The 27,672-nt window shown below is 35.4% G+C and overlaps 2 protein-coding genes across 3 annotated transcripts; both read left to right on the forward strand.

The window, feature by feature from the left end:
- The first annotated feature begins 31 nt into the window (after positions 1 to 31).
- LOC106158433 (uncharacterized) lies at positions 32 to 17,058 on the forward strand. The gene is made up of 29 exons (XM_013534388.2): positions 32 to 402; positions 1,636 to 1,683; positions 2,044 to 2,107; positions 2,332 to 2,383; positions 2,528 to 2,583; positions 3,191 to 3,541; positions 4,383 to 4,463; positions 4,697 to 4,860; positions 5,192 to 5,306; positions 5,585 to 5,737; positions 6,051 to 6,156; positions 6,390 to 6,490; positions 6,778 to 6,870; positions 7,310 to 7,383; positions 7,583 to 7,676; positions 7,834 to 7,922; positions 8,109 to 8,214; positions 8,412 to 8,594; positions 8,981 to 10,180; positions 10,442 to 10,540; positions 10,779 to 10,922; positions 11,266 to 11,386; positions 11,758 to 11,966; positions 12,122 to 12,391; positions 12,697 to 12,762; positions 12,928 to 13,008; positions 13,248 to 13,422; positions 13,837 to 13,983; positions 14,237 to 17,058. Exons 1-29 carry the CDS (start codon positions 212 to 214, stop codon positions 15,214 to 15,216), a joined length of 5,613 nt encoding a protein of 1,870 aa, XP_013389842.2. The 5' UTR covers positions 32 to 211; the 3' UTR covers positions 15,217 to 17,058.
- An 845-nt stretch (positions 17,059 to 17,903) lies between these two features.
- On the forward strand, positions 17,904 to 24,159 carry LOC106158494 (uncharacterized). Of its 2 annotated transcripts, none has more exons than XM_087002667.1 (10): positions 17,904 to 18,256; positions 19,626 to 19,824; positions 20,569 to 20,753; positions 21,028 to 21,178; positions 21,457 to 21,622; positions 21,826 to 22,020; positions 22,163 to 22,277; positions 22,531 to 22,725; positions 22,933 to 23,096; positions 23,417 to 24,159. In XM_087002667.1, the coding sequence occupies exons 1-10, from the start codon at positions 18,166 to 18,168 to the stop codon at positions 23,579 to 23,581; spliced, it is 1,626 nt and encodes a 541-aa protein (XP_086858793.1). In that variant the 5' UTR covers positions 17,904 to 18,165; the 3' UTR covers positions 23,582 to 24,159. The 2 variants fall into 2 exon arrangements, with proteins under 2 accessions (XP_086858793.1, XP_013389968.2); XM_013534514.2 differs by having other exon boundaries at positions 17,907 to 18,256; positions 19,620 to 19,824.
- Positions 24,160 to 27,672: the final 3,513 nt, after the last annotated feature.

The following is a 27,672-nucleotide window of genomic DNA, read 5'->3' on the forward strand; positions in this document are numbered from 1 at the left end:
GCCTTCATTTGCATTCAGAAAGTATATCAAAATAGAAAAAGTCTTTCGACCCAATCAATCGCAGTCATGTGATTGAACAAAATGGCGGCGGATTCCGAGTGATGTACGCACAGGAACTCTTATATTACCAATGTTGGATGGCGTTTTTCAAATAACAAACGTTTATAACATTTCACAAAAAGTCATGTAAATATCGTATTTTGAATTAAGCATGTCAAGTCGGCGAAAGAAGGTGGTATCAATTAGCGAGAGTGCAAATCTGATACCAATAACCGAAGTGTTAGGGAAGTTTTATGAGGCAGAGGAACATAAATGGAGGAGCCTGGACATTGCAAATGCTGAGAATGGACAAGACAGCAAAGAAAACAACCCGAACATTGAAGTTGGGAATGTTTTGTTAAGGTATTAGCTATGTTTATTAATTTTTTGTTGTTGTTGTTGTTTGTTTATATGTTATCGAACTTTTTTGTCGGAAAACGAAAATGAAAACAACACAATCAGAAATTCCAAAAAGCTTATCACTGTCAGTGACTCTTGAGAACAACTGCTATGCGTCTGATATGAGAATTCTTTCTATCTTATGCTGTCTGGTATTTACAGCGAGTGGAAATGTCTTTTGGGAATTTTCATTCAAAGTGATTTAAATAAGGTAGAGCTACTGAGGACCGGTATTTTTTAAACATTGCTCCATTAGTAGTATTATTTATATATCTTAGAAGTATTGATGCATACAAAATATATTATTTATTTTGATGTTATTGGACTAGAAAGGAATGAAAGCAGTATATTTATGTTTGATAAGGTGACTGAAAAATAAGCAGGCATCTGTGACTGGTTTCTCATGCCTAGATCTATCCATCTAGATCAGTCTAACGCCCTGGGAGTTAGGGAGGGAGATAGGTCAGTCCTAATATCTGTGGGAATGGTTTCTCTAAAGTGTTAGGCAAAGTTTTAAACCTTATACTGCCTTAAATTTCAAACTTCCAAAGAGAGTAGTAGCATTTGCTATATTTAAAATTTATTTTGACAATTACTTTTGGCACAATCAAATTAAAGAATGTACATAGTTCATTTTTTTCTGTTAATACAATTATAGCCTAGAAAGAATAATAACAGTAATATACAATGACAATACAGAATTACAGCCTGATTTAAATGCAAAGCTTAACTAAGTTCAAAAGTGATTTTTGAACACACAAATTTATTATGGTGTTTTGTGAGAGAAAAGGAGCTAGACAGCTGCAATATTTAGCCAAGATGAGTGAAAGGCAAAGGAGTGGTTTGATTTATGGCTTCTGGCTTGAATGTTAAATGATACGAAAAAAATATTCACACACTTTTCAGACTGAAAAAAAAAGTAGATGAAAATTTTAGGTGTATGTTTGCTTTTTTATGAAGGAACATTTTTATTAGGACAAAAATCTTAAAAACAGTGTAGGAATTTTAATCAGGTTTTAAAAAGCCAATGTGGTCAATGAATACAGTTATCAAAAGTAATGTTGTTATAGAAGTATTTCATTTCATGTAATGCTTTTATTTCTTTGCGCTAATGCACTATATGTTATGATATCTGTATTTGACCATTAATAGTTAAAGCTATCTTAGTTTCAAGTCTTTTGTCTTCTCCAATTACAGGCACTGCAGAGCACTGAAAAACATCCAGAGATACTTTATCAATCTTGAGTAAGTAATCTGTTTTGACACAATAATAAACAGGTAGGTCAATCATGTGTCTTTGATTATGTGCACGTGCATCAACTCATGGATGGACTCCTCTTATCACATGCAGGGCACTTATTAAAACCCTGGCGTGAGTTATTTATCATATATGAGTTAATAGATAACCATGATCTCAAGCTTGTCACTGGAGGCAAATTTATTGTTCACAAGCCAGAAGTTGTTTTGGTTAACTTGTATTTGAAGAATTATGAACATACAATAAAATATAATTTAGAAATATATAGTGTCATACATAGTTATCTTTCTTGTTTGTATTGATGAAGATTCCTTACTGCTTTTTGAAGTATGTTTACTTGTTTACAGAGCAAGGAAATGTTGCCTACATTTGACACCAGCTCAACCCACTACATTTAGCAATATCAGACTAGTAAGCAGCTCTAAATTGAAAACTGTGTAACAGTGTTAACGGTTTGTTTAATAAAGCTTCAAAGAAATTGTGTGGCACAATGTTTTAATCATCGTCTGCATATATATTTTTGAAAAAAACACTTAAAATTTGCTTGTTAAAAAATTCAGACTGCAGATGTTTTGCCAGTGTTTATCTTTGAATTAAGAGTTCAGTGTTACATGCATCCATTCTGATATTTGCAGGTGAGAAGTGATACTGCTGATGTATCAGTGTCAGAGAGTCCACCTCCAGTTGGTAAATAATTACATTATGTTTTATTATTTAATGTAGCTTTTAAAACTTAATACATACATACTTAATATATAAAGTTTTAATTAATATGATTTTTAATGTTTTGTCTGTCTAAACTAACAATATGTTTTTGTGTTATTATTTTAGAGTCCATAGCGGGAAGGGTGAAAATAATTACATCTAATTCTAAACTGAATGAAAAGGTTAGTTTTTATGAATGTTTGGTATCCTTTGGTTTATATGCTTTTTATTTTTGTTTACCCAGTTCTGAGCAGGAAGTATGTGCTTCTCTATCATCCTGTTTGCATAAGATTAAAATCTAAATATCATATCTGTAATCTGACTGACAGTAACTGCTTCCTCAGACAAAATCATGACCTTTATGTGCTAATCTGTAAAATTGTTAATCTATTTGTGGCACATTTCAGTGCCAGATATGAAGGTTATCATTAATCAAAACTGGTGATAAAGCTATATTAAAGGAATATTACATTAATATTTATCATTTGTCATATGTGTTATACCTTGTGGATTATTCTTGAGTTAATTCTTATATTATCTTACTGAAAATACTAATTAGACTGCATAATTTTATCAAAATATAATAACTAGATAAAAAATAAGGAACACTGGGGGATATGTTTTGAATGCACTTTGATGTTGTTTTCAGAAATGAAATGATCATTTTTATATATAACTTGTTCACAGGCTGAATAGATTTAAATTCTGACTTGTAACTTTCTACAGAAAATGCACTCTAAAAAAATGACAAGGCACATTGTAACATTTTTTTTTAAATTTATATTTCAGGATTTCACTGTGTACAAACATGCTATTCTGTGTGCCCATTTTCCTCAGTTGTGTGCACCCGACCCACCCTCCTCGCCCACTCCAACCCCTAACCCTGCCACCAGTTCAGATACAACACCAGCCAAGGGTTATAGCTATGAGAACTCCACCGAGGGCTCTATACATTACCGATCCCTCAGAGCCATCAGTCCTACAGGGTTCTCCTTTGAACAGCAAGATGAAGCTGCCTCATTGGTCCAGCCTGACGGAATGTGTGAATTACTGAGACAAGCATTTGGACTGGCTAAAGACAGAGCAATGCAATATAATAAGAAAGTATATGACAGTTATGGAAGGAAACCACCTGCAAAGGTAGATATATTGGGTATTTGTTAAGTTATCATTGTTTTTATGCAAGTCTTCAGCAGTTGCAGTATGAGGTGCAGGTATTTCTGCAAGAGATTCCTTGTAAGAAATGCCCTGATCTGTACACATTGATAACTTGTTGATTATCCATGAAATCTAATAAAGATTTAATTACCTCCTGATATTGCCTCTTAAAAATAAACATTTGGACTCAATAACATTCCTATAGTGATCAGTTATAATTGTGGTCACCAGTCTCAGTCCCAGTTATAAAAGCTGGTTAGTCACTGATTTATCTTTGTCTCGCACTTGACATCTACCAGCTACAGGAATATGTATTCTCAGACTTCTGAAATATAAGATAGCCATCTGTTAGACTCCCACCAAATGCACTTTCTCTGCTTTAGATTTCAAACAGGGTGTTGTAATTGGGGTCAAGCTTTGGTATGAATTAAGATGCAACTTGTTAAAAATGTTCTTATTTGACTTATATTAATGGTTTAGAAAGTCTTCCAATTTTGATTTTAGAATATATAATTATCATATGGATAAAGCCTGTGGCATTATAGCAGAAGGGTATTAATTAGATAAATATGAAATGCCTAATTCCAGCATCACATATTTGAGCTAACATTTTTGTATATAATGCCACATGGCTTTTTAAAACATATTTTTTTAAAACATATTTAAAAACATATCTTTTTCTGTTGCATAACATAAAGTTGTATTAAGTGAAAGAGGGTGGGTAGTTTTTAAGAGATTAAAATTCAAATATTGTTATTATCTGCTTGATATATCATATTTACCAGAATAACCTCTCTCAATTTACATGTATATCTCTTTTCAGATCTTAGTTGAAGAGTTGGTTGGCCAGCTGTCAGTGCTAGAAAATAACAAACATCCCTTTTACAATCCTCACAACTTTTTGGTGAGTTCCAATTTACTCATTCATACTTAGAAAACTTCACAGTTTATTTGCTTTTAGAAAAAGTGAAAAGTAGAGAATATTTTCTATAAAATATTTCGCTACTTATTTACAATATCACAGAGCACTTTTTTCACATTTTTATGAATTGAAAATTTTAAGGGCATGCTAATTGAATATTTTAAAATATGCTCATGTTATTTTCCCTAATTTTTTAACTTTTTACATATCCCCAGACAAGGAATGCCTATGACAAATGGCAGCAGCAGCAAAGACTTGTCATCACTGAATTGATCAATAAGTTCTGGCACTTCTCGCTTCCCCCTCTCAGCAGTGGTCAAACGGTAGATCTCTCACGAGTCCATGAAGAATATGAGTATCTCATGAGGAGACTAATCAGGTAAATATTCATGAATTCCTAAAGGTTATCATATGATGCGGCTAGCCATTTAATTCTTAATTTGTCCATGAAAATAACATTATTCTGATAATAGCTGACCATGACAAAGTTAATGAGCAAATGAATTATGAGAAGACAAACCAGTAAAGGGTAGGAAAACTCAGGTCTGGACACTCCTTCAGATGAAGACTATCCAGATATTCATAATTTTGATATTAAAAAATGCAATTCAGTTAGATCAGATGTTAATATCTAAAAAGTGCACAATCTAATCCATCATGTCTTATCATAGTCTTGTTGTTATTTAATAGAGAATTATTTTTCTCTTTAGTTTTGAGACCTGTATGAAGCAGCAGAATGCTGGAACTCCGCAGTATGCACGCTGTGTTCCCTACTCTGCCACCTCTGCCAGAATACTCACAGAGTTTGGGCTCAGATATGGTGTGGTGTGTATACTGTCTTTGTTGTCATGATATTTCTTGTAAGGGTTGGGGGGAGGGGAGCATACACTTGGTCACCCTTTACTTCACTTAAAGAAAAAGATAATATTATAATATATGTTTTGGATTATATGTTTTGGATTACTTACATGAAATGATAGTTATTTGGCTTAAACAATACATTTGTTAAAGTATCAGCAAATACTAATACACTGAGATTTTGAGATTATGCATTTCTGATAACAGCCTTTTACACTTGAACAATCCCCATTACATATTTCTAGGGGGAGTTATACAGAAGGATAGTGTACTTGCAGTATTTAGCAGAGAACTTGGAAAGTGAGCCTTGGTTTGTGGAGCACACTACCTGTGTTCTCTGCAATATCCGTGACATGCTGCCACAAAATAGAGGAAGGGTCATCATGGTGAAGCAAGAGGTGAATACTTTTTGACATTATCGATTTTTATTAGGTTTGGTGTTGACTTTTTGACAGTCTCAGTTGATTCAATTTATTTAAATTTTATCTGTATTGAGTACACTTTCATATATTTTATTTTTATTTATTTATTTATTTATTTATTTATTTATTTATTTATTTATTTATTTATTTATTTATTTATTTATTTGCTTCTGTGTCTCATGTTGCCTGTTACTCTCCTGTTTTAAGATCTTCTCTGTTATATGTTAAAGAAGTAACATTTGATGAGGTTTTAAATAACATAATAAAGTAATGGTAAATGTTCTTACAGTTTGAGAAGCTTCAAACAGCAATTATCCAGCTACATGGTCAGTGTGGCAACTTCCTGACCAAAATGAAAAGATTGTTTCCTGAAAATAAACCACAGAGTGGAGTAGGTCAGTTATAAGTTCATTTTGTAATTTGTTATCAACTTGAAAACCAACTTTGCAGTGTGTTCAAAAATAATATTTGATTACATTTTATTGTATTTAGGTTTGTCTCTTCTCTACTTACTGAAAATAATTTTTTATTGTTTTGTTTTCTGAAATAACAGATTTTGTACTTATAGCATTTAATTCACACTACACAAATAATTCTTTGAAATTGTACCTCTGTAATTTCAAACCAGGCACCATTATTGAGCTGTTGGATAACATCCTGAAGATGAAGGTCTATCTGTCTGGCAAGAAGCAGTCCTCTGTTGGTGACTGGCTGCAGCAGTATGCTGAGGTACAGTGAGATTTTATACACTTCTGTAGCATTTATTATTGCAATGCAGTAGTGAAATATAAATGTATATCTGACAAAAAACTTTGATTTTCTGTTATTCTTTATTTCAAAATAATAGCTTTTTATACTATTTGTCTTGTTCTTTGTACTGTGCATGACTGCTTATCTTTATATCTTGGTCATAAGAGATATTTATATTATTTATTTGTGATATACATGCTGTATATTTTTATTGTAAGAAGCACTTCCCAGTTTTTTTATACATATTTTTCAACTTGCTCATTCAGGAAAGCTTTCTGGTTGCATATGAGAGACACAAGACCATAGCTTCCACTGACCTCAAGATGAACACTGTGCTGGAACCACTATCTGCAAAACTGGTAAGTGAGTTTACCTAAGACAGAATTTTTTCTTTGCATTAGCAGCAAAGAACAGTGATCGTGATCATTGGTGGCAGGAACTTAAATGGGGATTTTTCCATGACATTAACACTTTTTAAAAATATTTGTACTGGTCTCACCAAGTTAAGTTTCTTAAAAAAGAGGGACTGTAGAATCCCCCTTCCAAGTTCTGATTATGGGTACAAAGGGTATTTCTCTATCACCTAGTTCATTTATTGTTTCATAATCAGTTATACTTGGTTGTGTTGTCTCCAATATTTGGAGATAATAAGAATAGTCACTAAGAAATTCAATTTTAAGTACAATTTGCTTTTATATAATTCACTTTTAAGAAGTTGCAATCTTTATAAACTTAGGTAAGATAAATACATTATTACCCTTCAGTATTTCTTTTTTACTTTATCTGTTTTGTTTTTAGCTTAATGTCATTATGTTGAACATCAGGGATGAATTGATTGATTACCGAACAAATTATCAAGCTACATTTGAGGAGTGAGTATTGAATGATGGATCCCAATATATGGGTTTATTCAACTTGCTCATGTTATCTTCAAAACCTTTTATTAGAAAAAAGTAGTATTAGTTTTACCTATGAAACTAATGAAAATTATGTTTTGATTCTTAGACTAGTATTTGTGTTCATGAACTAAATGCAAAGAAATATGTAAGTCTGCATTTGTTCTTTTTCTAGTTATTTCAACATCAGCCAAATTGCAGCAGTTTCCTTTTATGAAAAATTGATGGAAGATGTTGAGGATCTATGTGATACCACACTGCAGCAAACGGTGAGAATTTTTTTGTCTTGGATTTTAACCCTTTGGCAATTTAGAATGTAAATAGATAAATCACTTTTATTTTATTTTCCTTTTATTTCTATATTTGAATTCTTAGTTTGGTTGTGCCATTTTTAATATGCTCAAACATTTTTGTTTTATTCTCCAGACTGGAGACGAGGTAGACCTGCTGATGGTCAGCTTGGCGTATAGACTGTCACAACTTGACCAGGACTGGGCCTGCTTCATCAGACCAAAGTTAGTTGGTCTATTTAGTTGTATTTGTTAAGAAGACACACACACTTAATCAGTAATTGTTTAAGTTTTGCCTGTGTACTTTGTGCAACTTTGATAAGATACAAGATTAATAAAAAGTTTATGTGCTGAATCTGTTTGGAACATTTAACATTCCTTTTTTTATTTATCTATTATTATTTTTTTAAGGTTTCAGAGGTGGAGACATCCTTTTCTGCTTCAAGTTCTGCACTGGCTTTATGTCCTGAAGGAACACATGCAAACACTGGTGCTGGAATCTGTGGCCACAGAACAGGTAACTGAAGTTTCTTAATAACAAGTTATATTTATTGATATTAAAGTGAAAAGCTTTAGTTTGATCTTATACCTTTTCTTATCTATTAGTATTGAAAAGATCTTTTTCCTGAAATGAGATGAGTTGAAAAGAAAATAGCCATAAAATATTTCTCAGTACATTTTTTCTACATGAAATGTGCACTGGTATTATTTTAGTTCCGAATGCTCAAGCTAACATCGGAGCTGTACCAGGCAGCATCCCTGGCACCATTAGGCAGTGATAACAGCAGAGTGCACTCTCCTTCCATGTTCTCCCTGACTCCATCTGTCCACTCAGCCTTCAGCACACCACACCATCTCTCTGGCAGCTCATCAGCACACAGTACTCCTGGTATAGAGGTAAGTTACCACTCAGCATTCAGCACACCACACCATCTCTCTGGCAGCTCATCAGCACACAGTACTCCTGGTATAGAGGTAAGTTACCACTCAGCATTTAGCACACCACACCATCTCTCTGGCAGCTCATCAGCACACAGTACTCCTGGTATAGAGGTAAGTTACCACTCGGCATTTAGCACACCACACCATCTCTCTGGCAGTTCATCAGCACACAGTACTCCTGGTATAGAGGTAAGTTACCACTCGGCATTTAGCACAGTGCGCCTCTCTGGCAGCTCATCAGCACAGATTGAAGATTTTCTGTCTTATGTTAATTTATTGTAATGTGTAATAGAAGCAGTATGTTAAGAAAACTTATCTACAAATTCTAATTTTTCTTTCAGGAGGATGCGCAGTTGAACGGACAGGCCTCAAGGATTACCGTGGAAGCTTTGGTACATGGAGACAGGAAGGGGTCATCTCTCCAGCAACCACAGACTCACTATGAAATCTATCAGAGTAAAGTGAGACAACAAAATGACTTGGACACCAGATCAGTGGATGTGTGGCAGACCGAGGCATTATCGCAAGGACAGGGTGGCTTTGTTACACCTCCAGCCATGCAAGGGGTATTGACTTTCCAGAAGACCATACACCATAGCAAATCCCTTCCAACTCTTTTCACTTCATCAGATTATGGTTCAGATACATCCGATTATTCGCCACCTTTTGGAATGAAGGATGACAGTAATTGGAGATGGTTTGGCTCTCCTGAACTGGAGACTCCAAAGGCGAACAAGCCAAAAAATGGGGTAACATTTGAGAAAGATCCACATTCTTCAGAAAGGACTCCAGTCAATGCAGCAGGCACTGAGGGCATCAACAGGAGCAAAGACAGCAACAGAAATTTGACAGGCAAGATGGATGATTCGGAACAAGAAAAAGGGTTTGGTTTTCCACCTCTCACACATATTGCCCATTTAAAACCTATAGATAATCAAACTCAGATGACAGCTCATGAAGATGTTCTTTCTTCAGAGAGTTTTGAGCAGAGAGAGCTTGCAGATGCCAGGCCAGAAATGATGCCATACTTTGATCCATACACCGGAAGCTATGTTAGTAGGAGTAGCTTCACTGCAAAGCCCTTAGGGGAAGGCTTGCAATTTATCAGTCTTAGGGGGAAAAGTCAGTCACAAAAACCCAGGATTTTAGCAAGTAAAGTCAACAGTGCTTCAACTGCTCAGAGACCAACATCCAGCAGAAAAAGTAGTAGATCACACATTAAAAGCCCCACTACACAAAAGACCCAGCATGGACTATCAGAAATAACATTAGCCGACCCTGCCTACCACCTCCCCATCTCTGGATCTGTATTTGATGTGGTCACCATGTCCCAGCGCTATGTGACTTTTGCAAAGACTATGTGCGACACCATCTGCCCTTTGCCAGTGTTTGAGGAGCACACCCCACCACCCACACCGCTTGAAGAAAGCATGGGTTCTTCCACAGCCAGTAGCAACCCTCTGGATCCAGAGTTTAGTCTGAGAGCAGCAGCCAAGGAAGCCATGTTAGGAAGAAAACAAGTGTACAATAAATTGTTACAGGTATGTCACTTCCATGGATACATGAATTTGTGTGTGTGTGGGTGCATGTGCATGCGTGTGAACTGATTGCATGTGCAGTTAATAAGAGGTTTTAATTGTTATTTATTTGTAAATAAATTGCATTCTTGTGTGATGATGTATAAAATTGGTCTTGGTTTTGCTTGATTTGTGAGATTAATACAATAAGAAAAATAATGGAAAATCAGATGATTAAAAACTTTTAATGTCAGTTGTTTTACCCCATTTATGTTTTCTTTTCAGTGTGTCTCAAATACAGTTTGTTTGTACGCAGATAACATGATGTCCATGGATCTTTGTGCAGTGTTTGAGAAAGAGGGAATAGATTTAGTTGGTGTTGAGGTAAATTTGAAATTAGATTTTTATTTGGACAGCCTTAGTTGTATAAATGGTATTATTGATATTGATATCATGAATGTTTGTAAAATATGTAAAGGATTAATGGAAGGCAGTTTTTATCAGTAACACACAGTCAAACAACAATGCAACCCATTAAGTTGAAAGTAGATTGAATCTATATATACAAAAATACTGTCCATTTTAACTTGAAGCCCCTTGTAAATGAAATTCCATTTTTCAGTTGATTAAGCATTTGAAGAAGCAGAGGAAGCAAGGTCTTATATGGGGCTGTAGACATCAGCTGGAGGGGATTAAGGATTGCTTCTTTTACATGAGGAAAAATCCCAACATACTGTCAGGATCACACGAACCAATTACAGAAAGTGTAAGTTTGTTGGCAAAACAAATTATTAGTGTCAGCTCAACTTCCATAATTGTTAGAGACACTTTTCTGGTTTGGAACATAGTGTAATTTCTAGGAAACCTAAATTCAAGTGGAGATGTCGACAATAACCAAACGTGAATTTCTCTGGATGAGTTTCAGGCCTGTGGCCAGAAATTTCAAAAGTGGACCTTTAACCATGAAACTTACATGTACCTTAATTAAATTTTACCCAGAGGGGACCTTTTCCCTGCAAAAAGTTTTTTTTTTTTCGAACCCCCCCCCCCCCCTAACCCCCCTGGCTACGGGCCTGAGCTTTAATTCAGCTGCTGTATTAATTCTCCAGATGTGTGTCAGGATAAACAATGTGACAGCCTTGCTGGACCTGTTACCTGACCTGTGGGCCAGGATGTCAAGGGCTGTGGAAGCTGAGAGGTTGTTTGAAGAAAGAAGCAGGAGTGGAACTGGTAAAATAAGAGACACATCAGCTTTAATGTATTTCTTAAATCATATATTTTTGAAAATTTGACCCATTACATAATATTTTTTTCAGTTCCGTAATATCATTTTTCTGTTGTCACTTGTTAATCTTTTTACATCCTATAGAAAGTTACAAAATAAAAAAAACAGTTGCACCTCGTGTTGAAATGGTAATAGACTTTATTGGTAGTTTTTCAATGTTTTATTGAAAGAATTTGAGAGAGAAGAATGATGTGAAAATTCCCAAAAGAATAAAATGGTGACCTACATCCATAAAGTTTTAATTTTAACCCATCCCTTTCATCATATATTGAAAAGCTTAAAATGAAGAATTAAAAGAATTGTGATAATCATTTAGGGGAGTCCTCTGCTCATCAGTCCAGCTTTGGTGACAGCGAAGACAGGTATTTTAGTTTCACCAGACAGCTGTCTAGTGACAGTGTGCTTTCCCATGGCTCTGAGGTGACAGACGAGTTTATCCCAAAAATAGGGCTCAAGGTGAAAGAAAAGACTAAACACCACCTTCAAATCATATGGAAAGGGCTCGTCAACATACTGGCTTATAGGGTGAGTGTTAGAAATAAATTTTAATATTCTTGGTGAGAAAGGCTCTATGTCTTCCAATTCTAATTTTGAAATCCTGGCCTTTTAATAGAATTAAAGATATAACTAGAACTGTCAAGTAAAACCCCTTTTCTTAATATGTTATTTTAACCTTCCAGATGAACCTGTTCTTCAAGGATGCCCTTACCTTGCTCCTGTCTATACAGCGCCCTACATTGTCCATTGAAAAACAACTGAAGCCACTCATTGACTTCTTCACTGACCATTTGACCTCCCTGGCACAGTGGCTTTACAGGGACTCCTTCAGGAAGTTTCTTGAAGTTCTGTGGCTCTTTCTTGCCAAGGATTTTAATGCTGAGGTGGAGAGCCTAAAGTACACAAGCATGAACTCTGAGGCCATTGCAGAAGTCATGCTGCAGACCATAGCTGTAAGTCACTGTGGTGAATACGAGGTTGTGAGTTGTGATATATACAGAATCATTAATAGTATATTATGGATTTAGGACATTTTATACATTGTGTTTGTGCTGTGAGGATATCATGGGAAGCTGGAATTCATATCAAATTTGATTTTGATATCAGTTTACAGCACCAACATAACTAAATTGTTCACTCAGCTTCATCTGTATTCTATAAGTAGCAAATACCCTTGGTAATTAGTTTGTAAAGTGTGTCGTCTATTCAGTATCTATGTGCCAATATCTATGTTCACAATTTTGGATTTTTTTTATAGTTCTTCATAAAATATTTGAATGAAGATGACAGAGGATTGGACCTAGACTTTCTGACCACGGAAGTGGTAAGTCGGCATTTGTTATTTTGTTCTTGAACAGATATACCAGCAATTGCAAAAAGGACATCTAAATATCTTCTTAACTATTTCAGTTTTTTTTTCAGGGCACCTGGGACACAGCTGTTGTGCTTAAATTTTTTTTTTTTTCATTTTTTGTTTATTTATTTTTAGGAAAATGTGATTTTCAAGCTTCAGTTGTACACCACACCAACTGTAAGACTAATGAGACTTTACCTACAGCTGCAGGCAGAGGTAAAGAAATTATGTGATATGCTAACTGCAAATGTATACTTTTTTCCATTTTATGAAAATTACTAATAATAAAAGAACCTAATGCACTGAGGTTAAATTCAAATACATAGTATAGTCTGTGTTGTTATTGCTTTATTAGTTGGTAATTCCAAATATTCACCAAAGAGTAGGAAGAGTTAAGCCATACACATTTTAATTTGTTCAGTTCACATTCCTGTATTAAGTAAAATTTATTTCAGAGAATGCAGGATACTTATTCACAAACCCCAGGGTCAGAAGTTCCCAACAAGCTTTTCATTGCTCATATGCAGCATGATTTACATGCTATACGCAAGTGTTTCAGTGGACAGGAACTTGTGGACTGGATTGTCACACATCCACAAGCTCTTCACCCAAAGAAGAAACAAAGCCAAGGTGGGTATGTCACTGAAGGCACATTATAAAGAGACAAAAGAAAAGATTTTGACAGATATTCATTGAAATGTTATTGGAAAATTTGACATGTTTTATTAGTCTCCAAGTTCCAAGTGCTATTCTCATGCACAGGTGTCTTAAGTTGATTGAACAGGATTTGGTGCAAAAACAGCATTTAGCAAATTTTCCTGGACACTTTACTTTAAAGAATAATCTTGAAAATTTTTGGATATTGTTTTTGAATGAATAATTTTTTTTCTTTGCTGGAAGTATAGAGAGATCAAAACAGGATCGAAATCTGTTTCATTGAGTGTTTCATGCCAATAATTTGTTCTTAATGCCTTAAATATAAATCGATATTTATATATATTTTTACATGAGATATTTTTCATCAGTCAGTGTGCTTTCATTCAGATTCCTCTGATAGCAATTACTCGGTGAGCTCTTCAACAGAAGAAAGTGAGTCAGAGGACATGGTGGCCAAAGCAGGGCACCTGGGACAGAAAATGCTGGAGAAAGGAGTCATTTGCAGCGTGGAGGAAGACATGTACAAAGCAGCAGGTATACTGTCTAGAGGGTTAATACATCTCTGTTGTCTCTTGTTGTTTCTGAATGTTGTTACCTAATCGTCCTTAGACTTTTGGGATTGTGCATAAAGCTGATGTAAAGCCCACAGTTGTATATAGCAGACTTTGTAGACAGATGCGAATCCTTTTTTTAAAAAATAATTGTGTATATATCTAATACTTATTATTCCACATTAAAAAAAGTGGATTGATACACTTGTAAAAACTGGTTATTTATTTTTTAACAGCACGGGGTCGTACATACAGTGATTTCTCCAATATACACAACCCATTTGGACAAGTAACTCTAGACAGTCGCCCAGCATCAACTTTCAACAAAAGAGCCTCAGACAACAGCAGCCGTACAAACAAACCCAGTACCTCCATGGGTGCAAATTCACAGGGCAAGTCCACCAGAAATCTGGACAATGGCACGGGCATTGCTGGCAGTGATGACAGTGACTCAGATGAAACTGTGAAAGATTCATCATCATCTGAAGATGAAGGTGCAGAATTTCCCCCTTCTAGCCAAGTTCCTAAGGAGACCTTAGTTGGGGTAGAAGTCCATCATGGTGCCAGAGGTGGACACACCAGTGATAGCGGAATCCAGAGTGAAGGGGACTGCAGCAGACCTACCAGTGGAGTAGGCGCAGCCAAGCTTCATCACCTAGTGCTTCAAGACCAGATTCCAGAGTACCTGAATTCTGGAGATCATGCTGACACTCGGGGAGCAAGTCCAGCATTGAGTCAGAGAGACAAACTGGTGGAGAACATGGGTCCACAAGGCTCTGCCTTAGGGAGACACTCTGCCGAATCATTCAAGAGCAGTTTGAGCAGTCGCCCTGGTTCCTCAAGTACCAGTGACTTGCAGATTTTTCATGCATCTAAAAATCATTTTTACTGCTTCAGCAACATCTTTGACTCTATTACCATGGATGATTTTTGCGGCAGTTCTGAGATGGCTGAGGAAATTTTACTGTCTCTCTCAGAGGACTATGTGGTGGTGTCTGGAGCCAAAGATAACAAGCACAAGCACATTCCTAACTTGCTTCAAAAATGCAAGGATAAAAACGTCACATTGGAGTTCATAGTAGCTGTCTTGTATTCAAGACGCAAAAGGGATGTTTTTGCCCGAGATTTCCTGAAACTCCATGTTCCAGTGGAACTTGTGGAAGGCATGGACAAACCGTTGGTAAAACCTTTTTTTGGATGTTTTGTTCCTGGATAAATGATACTGTTTCCCTGAAAACACTTCAAAGTGGACATTTTTAAGGCATGGAATATACATATTTGAAAATATTGAAGGTGATTGAACTGACTTACACTAACAGACATTTGTATGATGTATGCTTTTTTTTTTCATATGGATAGAATTTGGTCAAACTGAAGTGCAATACATTTGTAATTGTTTGCACAGACCTTCATAAGGACGTTGAGGTTTTAGCAGTATTGTCAAAATATTTTGATGCCTGTATTTACGTGTCGATTTTCAACAGAAGGGTACCATGTGTTAAAAATATTTGTAAAAATTCAGATCTGATTATAATGACTTCCTTTTGATCTTATAATGCTTTCTTATTTTATTCTGTTAGACTATATGGCATCATCAAAACAATTTAAACACTTATTTCCCAGAATATTAGTTATGTTTGAATTCATAAGAAATGTTTGAACAAAGACATTGAAGCAACTGCTACTGGATTACATGGCTTGAGAGATTGTAAATAATGCAGGTCTGATTTGAAGGTGCTTAAAATGTTTAAAAATCTTTTTTACAACACATTATTATGGCATTGTTTGTCTGTAAATTGTATTTTTCCGAATTGTCATTATACCCTGGCAATGCCAAAGTGGATATTGATGGAAATTACTGTCTGTGATATCTTTGTCTTGGGTTCAAGTTTACCAAGATAAAGAGCAAATTATCTTTGTGCAAGAGGAATGGAATATATTTGATAAAGTGCAAATTATCTTTGAGCAAAAGGAATGGAATATATTTGATGTCTATAAACCTGAACTATGAACCTAACTCTCTTTTGAAGCATTTGTTGTATCGTTTGTTATAGTTGAACTGCATTAAAATGGAAAAGTTGTATTATGTAATTATTTTTAAAAAAAATAAAACTTTGGTACCTTGTAGTGCACAGAAGTATTAATCTAAGGCAGAGCACATGTAGAAGATGTAATGTGGGTGGGATGTAAAACTGTCGTCTGTCAAAATTTATTGGTGTCAGTTTAAAAGTAGAAGTTGTTGGTAAGCTTATTTACCGTACATTCCAGCACGATTCTGTGATAAATTATTATAGTCACATTTAACATCTTTACTTGCAAAGAGGATGTAATCATATTGAGCAATCTGGCAGGCGTACTTCCCTTATATTATCCTTGAACTTACATTTAACGTTAAAGTTTCACAGATATTAACAATATTTTTCCTGTAAGATGTTGGAAAAGATGTGCTAGTTGGATAAAGAAAGGAGTTTCCTTCATCTTCTGTTTTTCCAGAAATTCAGTGGCTTTTTAAGTGAGGGGCATGCTGGTTTACTGTGATATGATCATTTGTAATAAGTTTTCTGTATTTTGTGAAAGGTAATATGTTTAAGAGTCAACCGTAGGTTAACCACCTCAACTAGGTAAAAGAGCTATTTCTGGAAAGCTTGCCAATTATGTCACTAAGTACAATGTTACGACTTTCTCATCGTTTTTTCCAGAGCGTAATATTAGCCAAAAGGTCTTAAATGTTCATGTTATTAGCTTTAAAACATTTGCAAGTCAAATTGTATTATATTTATATTTTATTAATAACAGATGTTTTGTGCAGTAACTTATGTATCAGGGATAGATGTTTCAGTTTGCAACGAAATGTAGGTAGTAGAAGTATCAGATGGATTGAACTCCATCTGAAGTCAAAGTTAAATGTTCCTATTGTAAAATAATCGCAAAAATTTGGCTGTTGTTCACCAAAGTACAAAAATTTATTTTGTTTATTGTATGCTTTACCTTATCATGTTCTGTATTCAGTTGGATAATTGATTGCTACGACTAAAATAAAACGGTTGTACAAACTGTAGCTAGTTTATCTGGTTGTCATTTTCTTTTTAAGGGCAGCAAAATAAGCAAGCACGTGTCAAGGAATGCTAAGAATATTATTGTTTCACGGCAGTTTGCTTTTAAAGGAAGGGCTGTGTTCAACGAGAGCGTTGATTTCAAGTACACTTTATGCAATTTACAAACATACATACTATAAAAAATAAAAATAAGAGTTAATAAGTAGAAAGTAAATAAAGAAAAAAGAATTAAATATCAAGGAGCCAGCAAGTTCCAATCTTTCTTTCCTTAGCTCCTATAATTTAAATGGATCGATGCAGAAAGCATTGCCTTTCGTAGTAAGCTTCATCATTATAACTTTCTAGGAAAGTTGGATATGACAATTTTGTAGTTTAGCTTCCCTTTGCTTTCAAAATTTTTATTTTTACATCTTTAATGGTTGGATAATATATTTCCTTTATGGAGCTACTTGGTAACGGTTTCAAATTTTATATAGGTATTATTCCAAAGTAGTGGAGTTAATTCTAGTCGCTAAGCTGATATAGGACTCAAATGCAGTATACTTTAGAAGTGTTTATGATTCTTCCGTCAAAATATATCTCAGTTTTAATGAAACAAGTCAATGTGGAAGTAAGGGCAGCACCCAGTCTAGTCAACCGAGTCTGTTTTCATCGCGCACAATAAATTATAGCTGGCAGATAAAGATTTTTTTTAAACGTCAAACTGCTACACAGTTCATTGGATTCATCATAATGGTGAGAACATGCAAATAATTGCTTAATATGTCGACTGGCATTGAATGGAGACCAAGGAGCCTATCCGCCTTATCACTAACGCAAGGTAGCAGATAAAAATAGCGACCCCGTTATTCCAGTTCTCTTTAAAAAGTCAAGGTCGTTTTTATTCTACACTCAAAGGAAAGAGATTCATCGTTATTCCCACCACGAGAGTGTTATGAGTAATCATACAAATAATCTACGTGGTTTTGAGGACAGAGTTCATGGACTAACCAGACGACATCGGGAAACTGTTCGATGGTGCTATATGTTTTATCAGCATATGTAATAGTAATACGACTTCTTACGGTTTGTACTTACAGGATCTAAACCCACTGCTGCTGTGTTTTAAAATGTCAGACTTATCGCACGTCAACGTTCAGAAATCCTTGCCTGCAGTGTTCATTGTACTGGCAGTATTAACTTTTCCTTCATATAATACAGGTAACATATATCCGTTTTCACTCTAATCTGCTTGAATTAGAAAGTAGGGCCTACCATATATTTACACCAAGAAGTGATCTGGGGCATTTTACTGTGCATGATTTGTGGGCCTCAAGTCTAGGGTTTTATTTTTTTAACTTTTGGGAGAAGACTGGGACTGACCTCCTTCGCCATTTATTTATCTTTTTTGTTTGTTTATTTATTGATTAATCTATTTATTTTGAGCCCCTCACCCCTCCTTCCAAAAAGACTGTAGTCTGTTGGCAGTGTTGTATTGAAAAAGCTATACTTCATATAGCTCAGGTGTCCATTAACGGCATTATGCACTTAATACCATCCCTGATATTTGCGGTCGGGCAAATATATTATGGAAGTTGACAGAAATCGTTAATCGCACCGTCTATGGAAGATATTAATTCTGCCAGTGTTATTATTGGCATTGTGTTCTCTATTCGTACATTGTACAAGATGTTTTGAAGTTAGGCACTCCCTCTACATTAACTAGAATGCCTCGATTTTTCGTCAACCTTCAATGTTAAAGGCGAATGATAAACATTAGTATCAAATGTCACCATATGAAATTGATAGTTTGGGATTAGATAAGAAATTCATTTATAAATGCATTAAGTAACAAACATGACACAATCGTTTTTGTTCGAGGAATTTTCAGTTTTTTTTAATATATATATATATACATATAAAAGTAATGAACATTTTTTCTTTCAGAAAGACAGAACCCGTCTCATCCTTTACCTCCCCTAAAATTTTAATAAGGGGAAAATAAAACTATAAAAAAAAAGATATTTGTCAGTCAGAGGTGACCTTTAAAATCATTCGGCCATTCCCTAAATCTAAATTACATGTACGAAGACGTGATACGTTATTAAAAACCGACTAATTCAGGAGTGAAACTATTGGGGGACGCATATTTATGTAATGTCACACTAGTCTTCACGAAAGGTTTTGAAAAGGATATTTTTTTCTGGAATGCAAACATGGTTGGGCAACTTTCGTTTTTCTTGTAATCAGTGTCTTTCATTCCGTTACATGTACAGCATGATTGAGTAAGATGCATACAGATGAGGTAACAACATGAGATGCATAGCATTGGGTGTCTTTCTACTAGACTATTTATCACTAGTGATATGTGTTGGTTTGGGAAAATATGGATGTTGGAATAAATAATTCAAGAATCAGAAAAGTTACTTCAAGTTTTCATACATTTATGACCGTGGTTTGAACTCTGTTGCTTTATGATACCGTAAATGTCTTATTAGTTTATATGAAGTATCCAACACATATAAACGTGAGCAATAGCCCTACTGTTTTCATCTGATCCATTTTGTCGCTAAAAAAAAATCAGTTTTAGGCACCCAAGAGTGCAGTTCTATCAACTGGTACCATTGGAACCGCACCTACAGCGCCGACTTCAGGGACTCTGCCCAGTGTTGTGCCCAGAGCATTGACAACTGGCTGGGGCTCTTCAGGCTGCAGGAGTACCAGCAGCGCGACAAGGCGCTTTCCTACATCGTGTTTGAGAACAGAACCTTTTGGGATCGAATATGCAGGTGACTGAAACTGCACCTTCCAGATATTAAGCCATCCTCCCCACTCCCCCTAGCCTCTACAAAAATTGATTTTATCAGAAATTCTTTCTGTAAGATTTTATCATGTATTTGTTGCTCCTTTTTCTTTATTATTATTTTTTTTATTTATTTATTTATTTATTTATTTTTTGTCTTATCAAAACTGTTCATTCTTTTCCTTACTGAAACCAATGATTCATTTATACTGTTTGAATCCTGGGTGTGTTGGATCACTTTGAGTGTTTTTGTAGTATTAGATTATCCCAAAATTCCTGCACGCTTTTTGCTTCCACGGACAAATCGTTACAAAACAATGGCTTTAGGGACGTTAGCTTTGTAACCATATCATTTTCGCTCTATTTTATCCAGTAACAGATACAAGGGTTAGGCCCGTGTAAGCCAGTGTGCATTTATTTATTTCCCAAATGGAAAATCAAGTGCCCTGTCTATTGACTGACTCTGACAAGACCAGCAATTCTGCTTGAAATCTTAGATTTATCTTTTGTTGAAAAGGAAGCTTTCGGTTTGTTCAACACCGTTATCGTTCAGAATGATCAATACCTTACTTGCTGGAGACAGGAAGATGAACGCGATTGCTTTTATTTTGTATTTACTGTTCAACATGTACACAGAGTCGGTCCTGCCACCGCCACCTTTCCCCCCGCCACCACCACTGGCTTGCTCTAGTGGCCGTCTTCTCACCATTCCTCGTGCGACACTTTTCAGGCAGTGGCTTGCCTCAGCTCGGTGTGTGCAGGCCCTTCAACCAAAGTGCAGCGTCCAGTGGGGGTCACAATTTCTTCGCAACCGGAGTCACAGTCCGACTGCTTTCAGAGTTTTGACCCATGGGCAGTATGCCTTTTACGACAGAACCTGCGATGGCGACAGAGTTAGTCCTGCAGTGACCAAGTGTGAGTATATTAATATACCACTGTCATATAAAGCTTTACATAATTGTTTTTGTTCCATTTAGCAATTAAGGCATGTGAAGATATTTCATTAAGATTGACTTTTCAATTTAGATATTCTGATGCGATATGTACATCCAGGGTTTTCGAATGGATCGAATGTTCTAAAGGATATAAGAAGTACATTAATTCCCACTCAAATAATACAAAGTTTTTGATTGTCTCCTTGGGATTATCTTAACAGACTGATGAGACTTATTTGTTCATTCCTTTTAAGTGTGTTTTCACAAAGACGTGCGGCGTTCCTGCCTGACAAACACTGAAGCCGAGCGTTTTAAGAACTGCACGGGTCTCACCATGACTGAAATTTATAATACACCCGGGAACTTCTACCAAGTTTATATGGAAAATAAAGAACGCTGGGATGGGTAGATAAATGCCTTATTTGTGTCGAGTTGATGATAGAATTATTTATAACAGTTTACTCGGGTTTTGATTGTGCTACATGTCTCACATTAAAAAAAAGGATACCTACATGTTGATTTACGTGATTGGCATGCTTTTTCTGTTTTTTTTTTTTTTTTTTTCGACACGTGACAAGGCGTTTTTTTTTTTCAATTCAGTGTAATTTGCGTACTCCTGACTATATCATTTGTCTGTGAATATAACTGTCTGAAAATGACTGCCTTTCATGAATGTGTTTCAGATTGGCAAGGGCAGCGTTGCGGTGCATGCGAGACGTGATTAAATCCTCAAGTTGCGCTCAGCATTCTCAAGACTTTTTCTGGCACCTTGCCAAGCTCCAGCTGCCTGCGCTGTTCAACGTGTCCGTTTTAAATATAGAAGAATCCGTGAAAGATTCGCCTGAAGTAGTACGTATATATTCAATTACGATACTCATGTTTTATACACAATTTTTTGTCCTTATTTAAGCTCCAAGGCCCATTTCTTATCTATATCAAATGCCAATTTGTAAGCTCAAGCTGTGGCACAGTATTCAGCAAGGTGTGTGCCGAGATTCGTCATGATGGGATGATGAAAATTTTAACAGTTTTAAAATGCCTTTTCTTTTCAGAACTTCGCCGACTTAAAACGCTGCACTGTTGGAGTGTACGGGGATCCCCACTTGCGCCTATGTGAGCAGAGAAGACTGGTCACGTGCTCAGCTCCAGGACGACAAGTGTTTCTAAGCAACCAGTTCGTGGAAATACAAGGCAGCAATGAGCTTGTCAACCAAAGCCATGACTCTAGAGCCACTACTTTGAAGTGGGTGAGTGGTTTTAGTGTTCATCTAGACTTTTGATGAAGGAAAGTGTGTCTAATAGGAAAAATAATGTAGTGTGGTATAATATTATCAGTACTTTTAGGATCGTTCACTTTTAGGTTGTGTGCACATTTTTGTTTGTTTTTAGTTAAGAATTACCATGAAAAGTTATGACGGCAAAACAATGCTGGCCACCTACACAGCATCGGGCGGGAAACTGCCAGAGACGTTTGACGATGGCAGCAGAACTGTCCTGGGACAAGGTAAAGGACAGTGGTGTTAACGTTATTATCACTAAATAATGTAATTGACAATGCCTTCAGTCATAAGCCAGTATTAGATATTTTCTTGATATGTAACCCTCTCTAAAGCAAGAAACACCGCCGCCCTTCTTTCATTTCTCCAAATTATCGTTTGCAATTTTGAGTTGTCCTTCTTTATTGTCCAAGTTATATATTTAAATACTCTATGTCCAACAGTTTTTACATGTTGTCTAGCAAAGGTATACATTTCCAGGGAAGGACAAGATCATGCTGATGACTGGGTTTGTCACGAGGGTGGTGATATCTCAGTATGCTGTGGGCGTGGTTTACATGGTGAGACACTGGAAAGGGAACTACTTTTTTAGTGTGCGCATGGCGGAAAACATGGTATGGGAATCATTTGGCCTTCTTGCCACTGGGTGCCCCAAGCAGGAATTCATAGGCCTCGGTGAGTGAATTTGTAATGTTTAATAAATCCTTGTTCAAGCATACAATCACTTGACAAAAGTTATAACGACTCCGTATTGGTGAACTTTGTAAAAAAAGTTTTTAAATTATTTTCATTGTTTGTTGTATCATAGGAATTCAAAGATAAAATTGTTTCAAAATATCAGAATTTTAAAATAATCTACCCTTTTTGTCGGCCTTGTTTTAGACAAGTGGATTGGTCACTGGAAAAATGGCCTCACACGTTATGGACCGTCTAGAGTGCGAAGACAAATAAGAGTAACTAAGTGCACAGACGCCTGCAAAGATATAAAGGACGAAGACTTCCAAAGGGCATGCAAGTTCGACTGTATCGTCACGGATGACCCTCAGGTGATGTGCACTAAGTCGTCTTTTTTCTTGGGCCTTTAAAATTAAAAAGATATTAATTCGTTAGAAACTGTCAATTATACGAGTAAAACTGACAATAGTTTAGACAATATGCCATGTCTTTGAATAATATGCCCTGTGTCTATACTTTTGCTTTTCTTTTACAACGAAAAGAAAATTTTTAAAAGTGACTTTCGATTGTACCACCATAATTATTCCATGTAAAAACTCGACAGGATGATATATCTTTATTATCAGTCTCCACTTGAAATCATAGATTTGTTAAATATCAGGAGTTTGTCTTTTTATTTTTCTACAATTAGATTTCCACAATGACTCGAGTTGGCGTGACAGACGTGCGTGAAATAGTGCAGTCTGATCCTGAAGCAATCAAGATGGCTGTCAAAATTCATTCATCTGGGCGTTCTTCTAAATCCAGTGCATTGTGGATGCTGATGCTTTTTGTCATTTCCTTCAATACTCTTTGATTCTCTTTAGACTTATATCTAATCAGAAATGTAGCGACGTTTAATTTATTGCTACTGTATCAGCTTAAGCATTTCATACGCCGTTAAAATGACGAATTTTTCCTTTTTTTTTCGAAAAGGATTCCTATTACAATTTAAGTTAAGGTTGTGTTTGTAGCGCATTGTGATGTCTTTCGATTAACGGTTGATTTTGGCCTTTTTAAAATACGTTCGTTTTGTTTATTAATGGACAGTTAAACACTATGTATGCCTAACGATCCAGTGTAAGACTTTATAACCGTGTTTACGTTAGATAATAGAAGTCTACTTCTATGGTTAGATGTACGATGTCGTCTCAAGGTATAACATCTGAGCCTACATCGAATCACACATATCACTGGGATGTTAAAACAAAATGTTGTTTTGTAGTATATATCAAGGGCAAAATCTTTCCCTAGAATTAGGTGGTAACTGTCGTAGAAATTTTGCTATTTCAGACACTGTGTTTATTATGAAAGAATTATGCTGGTCGTAATTCTTGTTTCAACAGCTGATTGATATTTGTTTAAAACGGAATAAATTGTTTTTTTTTCTTCCAACATTGCCTTGGGATTTATTTCATGGTTTGAAAGAAGGCTATGATTTTATCATGTACATGATAATAGACTTACCATCATTTTTATATAATTAATTAACAAAATTGTTAAGATGCTGAAAATGTCAAAAGAACATTTTTACGTATGTAATAAGTTCAATAATGAGACTGTTAACATGCCTAAGAATTGAATCTAAGGGATCACCACTTATATAGGCTACAAAAAAAAATATAATTTCATCAAAACTAAACAGATCAAGATAATTTTAACTTGATCTTCACATTAGTCCTAAATCAGTCCTGCAAGTTTTAAAGCAAAATACGACACGGTTTTTATGTTATTTGTGTGACGGTAGATAGAATATGCTCAAAGAGCAAAAAAAAAAAAAAAAACCTTTTGACAAAAGTGGGTCGATCAAACTGATTTTCAAACTCGACCTGTATTTTATGAATATTCACCAGTTCTGAAAATTTGAAGACAAAAGGTTAAATGATTTTCATTTAATGTGTACGAAGGTGGATAAAATATGCTGAAAAAAAGCGAAAAAAGGGCATGACTTTTGGGAAAATGTTTCAATCCAGTTGATTTTCGAAATTCGACCTGTACCTTACGAATACTCACCAGTTCTGTAAATTTGAAGACAAAAGGATAAATAATTTTCCACTTATCGTTATAATAACTGTGCACGGCGACGGCGACGAAGAACGCAGGTGACGGTTATATGTACAGATACAACAGTGTCTGTACAAAAGAAATATTTCTTTATAATTTAACTCTTTGGTGATTTGCTTTTCCTTATAAACGTTTCTTTTGCACGTTTAGTTCGTCGCGATGGCAACGTCTCTTTAGAATGCCCCCAAAAAAGTGTGCTGTAATGAGGTAGGTTACAGGAGACGCACTTAAAAAGCTGAATACCTGAATTATTTTGCCATATGATAAACTCGTTACCTGCTCCAAATTACCACACACCTTTTCACAATTAACACTAGAGGTGGCGCCATTTTCCCAGCCACTTACGTACAAGTAAATATAGGGCACATAAATCTTTCAAGCAGATCTTGTGGCATATGGTGTTTTCAGTGAAACGTAACTGCTAGTTATTGCATATTTGCCCAAACCAAATTTTTCCAAAGATTACAGTGTTTGGATAATATAGCTGGAGGTGTCATCCTGCAACTACTATTTGTGTGCGCTTACATCTTAACAGGATGATGCAAAGCCGCCATACATCAAGGATTATTCAGGTGTTCATGTTCCCTGTACATTTTGTACTTGGTCTGCGGTGAGTGATCCAAATTAGGCTTTAAAAAAAATTAGGCTTTTAAAAAAAAACATCGATTGTCTCCGATTCTATTCGATATATTAGGTATGGTATCACGGCTTAAGGCTATAGAGTAACAGACTTGCGTAAAATAAATCGTGGATCGCTCTCTTCTCTCTATCTCTTATTATTCAAGGCTAAAAGAAAACCTCTTTAGATTAAAATGATACATTTTATTGAGTGAATTTGAATACTATAATCACTCTCAATGTAGCTAAATAATCTGATTCCAGGTTGATAGGTTTTCTATATCAGAATTATATTAGATTGGTTATGTTTGCTGAACTCGAAATCAGCCAAATACCTTTTTAGCCAATATTAATTAATTATTTATACAAATCTTTTATCTGTCATTGAAAATACACAGATATTAGGCCTACATCAAGACCGCTGTATAGAGGACTTAAGTCTGTGCAACAAAAGTATACATCATTATAAATCTGACTGTTGTGTAGATCATAATAATAATAATAACAATAATAATAAGCTTCTTATATGGCGCCTTACGGTACATTATACCTCAAGGCGCCTTACAATAATGGATAATATGACTAAAATCATTATCATGACTACATTTTAATCAATATTTAATTCTAAAACACTCATTGGAAACCATTTAAAATTACCACTACTAAAAATCAATCTTATTAAAATATATAAAAAAATATAAGAGACAGACAGATCTAAAATGTGGGTCCTTAAAAGGGATTCAAAATTGTCAAAGTCTTCTGCTTTTCTAATAAAAGGCATTCCAAACTTTGGGGGCAGAGATTTTAAAAGCCTGATAGCCATAACTTTTGAGCCACCCCTTCATATAACACCCCATCATTATTAGTTGACACACAGTTATTATACAAACTGGAAATAATGTGTTAAAAGTGAACTTAAATAAAACCTTGAACGTTAAATCTTGGCCTTGGTGAAGTCAAAATTTGACCCTAACACTCAACTTTAGCTATGATTTACAGTAATACATAAATGTTATTTCTACATTATTAACTAAAAGAAAAGAAATGTCCCTTGCATTTTACTTTTTTGCATTGACAATTTTCCCTAAAAAAGACATTTCGGCTTTGAATGTACATATCTCAATGCTTAAAATTATTAAGACAAATATATTTAAAAGACTATAGACTAAAATATGAAACTAAGCCACTCAATTATGAACAGCTAGTGTGGGCAAATATAACACCCATTACTGTATCATTCGATACTTAATGATACACTGCATATTGACCAATTTTTCTATATTTTCAGATCACTACTAACGAAAAACCCCAGAGAAGTGCACAGCGAGCTAATGGCACCTTTTCTTCAAGTCTTTGGTTTGGCAGCAAATTCTGGAAAATTTTCAAAGTTTCTTGTGGCCTTCACTTTTCCAGTATTTATCGCCATATTTGCGTTTGTTGCGGCGGCATTTTTCACAGTTTTGATTGCAATAATAGTACTCATCTTCACTATATTTACCGGATCTTTGTTTTCGTTGCAGACTTATTCAGTAATATTTTTGAAATTGATCATTCCCATGGCTGCAACTATGACATTCATCCTGGGAATTCGACAATTTTTTCGGTGAATTGAAATACATTTTATACAGTGTATATACAGTTTATATACAGAGCACGTCTACAAAAATGTAGGCTTAAAATAGAATTAAATACACTCTCCCATCTATACAAATAGTCCTGCCAAGTGTCACAGGTCTGTGAAGAGCATACAGATCCTCTTAAAACACTGAAAACATTTTTGAAAAACATAAAATACATTTTAAATACACAGGCAGAATTCTTTACTTATACCTATTGGTAGGCACAATAAATACATGAAAAAATACGCACGATATGTATAGGCAATTAAGATCACATATGTAACATAACATAAAAAGACAGACATGAAAGCACCCGCACCTAAGGAAGCAAGTATTCAAATTGATCATCATACCGTATAATTTTCTGGTATGTATGCTAGTTAAATACCCTCCTTTTTATACACCCGTCTTTTCTTTGAAAATAAACAATGTACAATCTATATAATGGTGAGTAAGATATACAGTGCCGCCGGAATCTCCCCTTACTTACCCTCCGGGTCGCTGCGGGTTGTACGGACGGCCTGGCTCGGTAACTATGGAAATAACATTGTCATCCATACGCTGTTTGGTTTCTGTTAACAATAGTCCCATACCCTGCCCGTCGGGC

Source organism: Lingula anatina, chromosome 1 (genome assembly GCF_051362555.1).
Source record: "Lingula anatina isolate TDL-2025a chromosome 1, LinAna3.0, whole genome shotgun sequence".
Classification (NCBI taxonomy): domain Eukaryota; kingdom Metazoa; phylum Brachiopoda; class Lingulata; order Lingulida; family Lingulidae; genus Lingula; species Lingula anatina.

Bases quoted from the DNA above. Each gene is read 5' to 3' on its own strand.
- LOC106158433 (XM_013534388.2), top strand. From the start codon at position 212: ATGTCAAGTCGGCGAAAGAAGGTGGTATCAATTAGCGAGAGTGCAAAT. The intron at 10,181-10,441 runs GTATGTCACTTC...TTTTCTTTTCAG, and splicing joins TGTACAATAAATTGTTACAG to TGTGTCTCAAATACAGTTTG. The intron at 11,967-12,121 runs GTGAGTGTTAGA...TTAACCTTCCAG, and splicing joins TCAACATACTGGCTTATAGG to ATGAACCTGTTCTTCAAGGA.
- LOC106158494 (XM_013534514.2), top strand. From the start codon at position 18,166: ATGTCAGACTTATCGCACGTCAACGTTCAGAAATCCTTGCCTGCAGTG. The intron at 21,179-21,456 runs GTAGATAAATGC...AATGTGTTTCAG, and splicing joins AATAAAGAACGCTGGGATGG to ATTGGCAAGGGCAGCGTTGC. The intron at 22,278-22,530 runs GTAAAGGACAGT...ATACATTTCCAG, and splicing joins CAGAACTGTCCTGGGACAAG to GGAAGGACAAGATCATGCTG.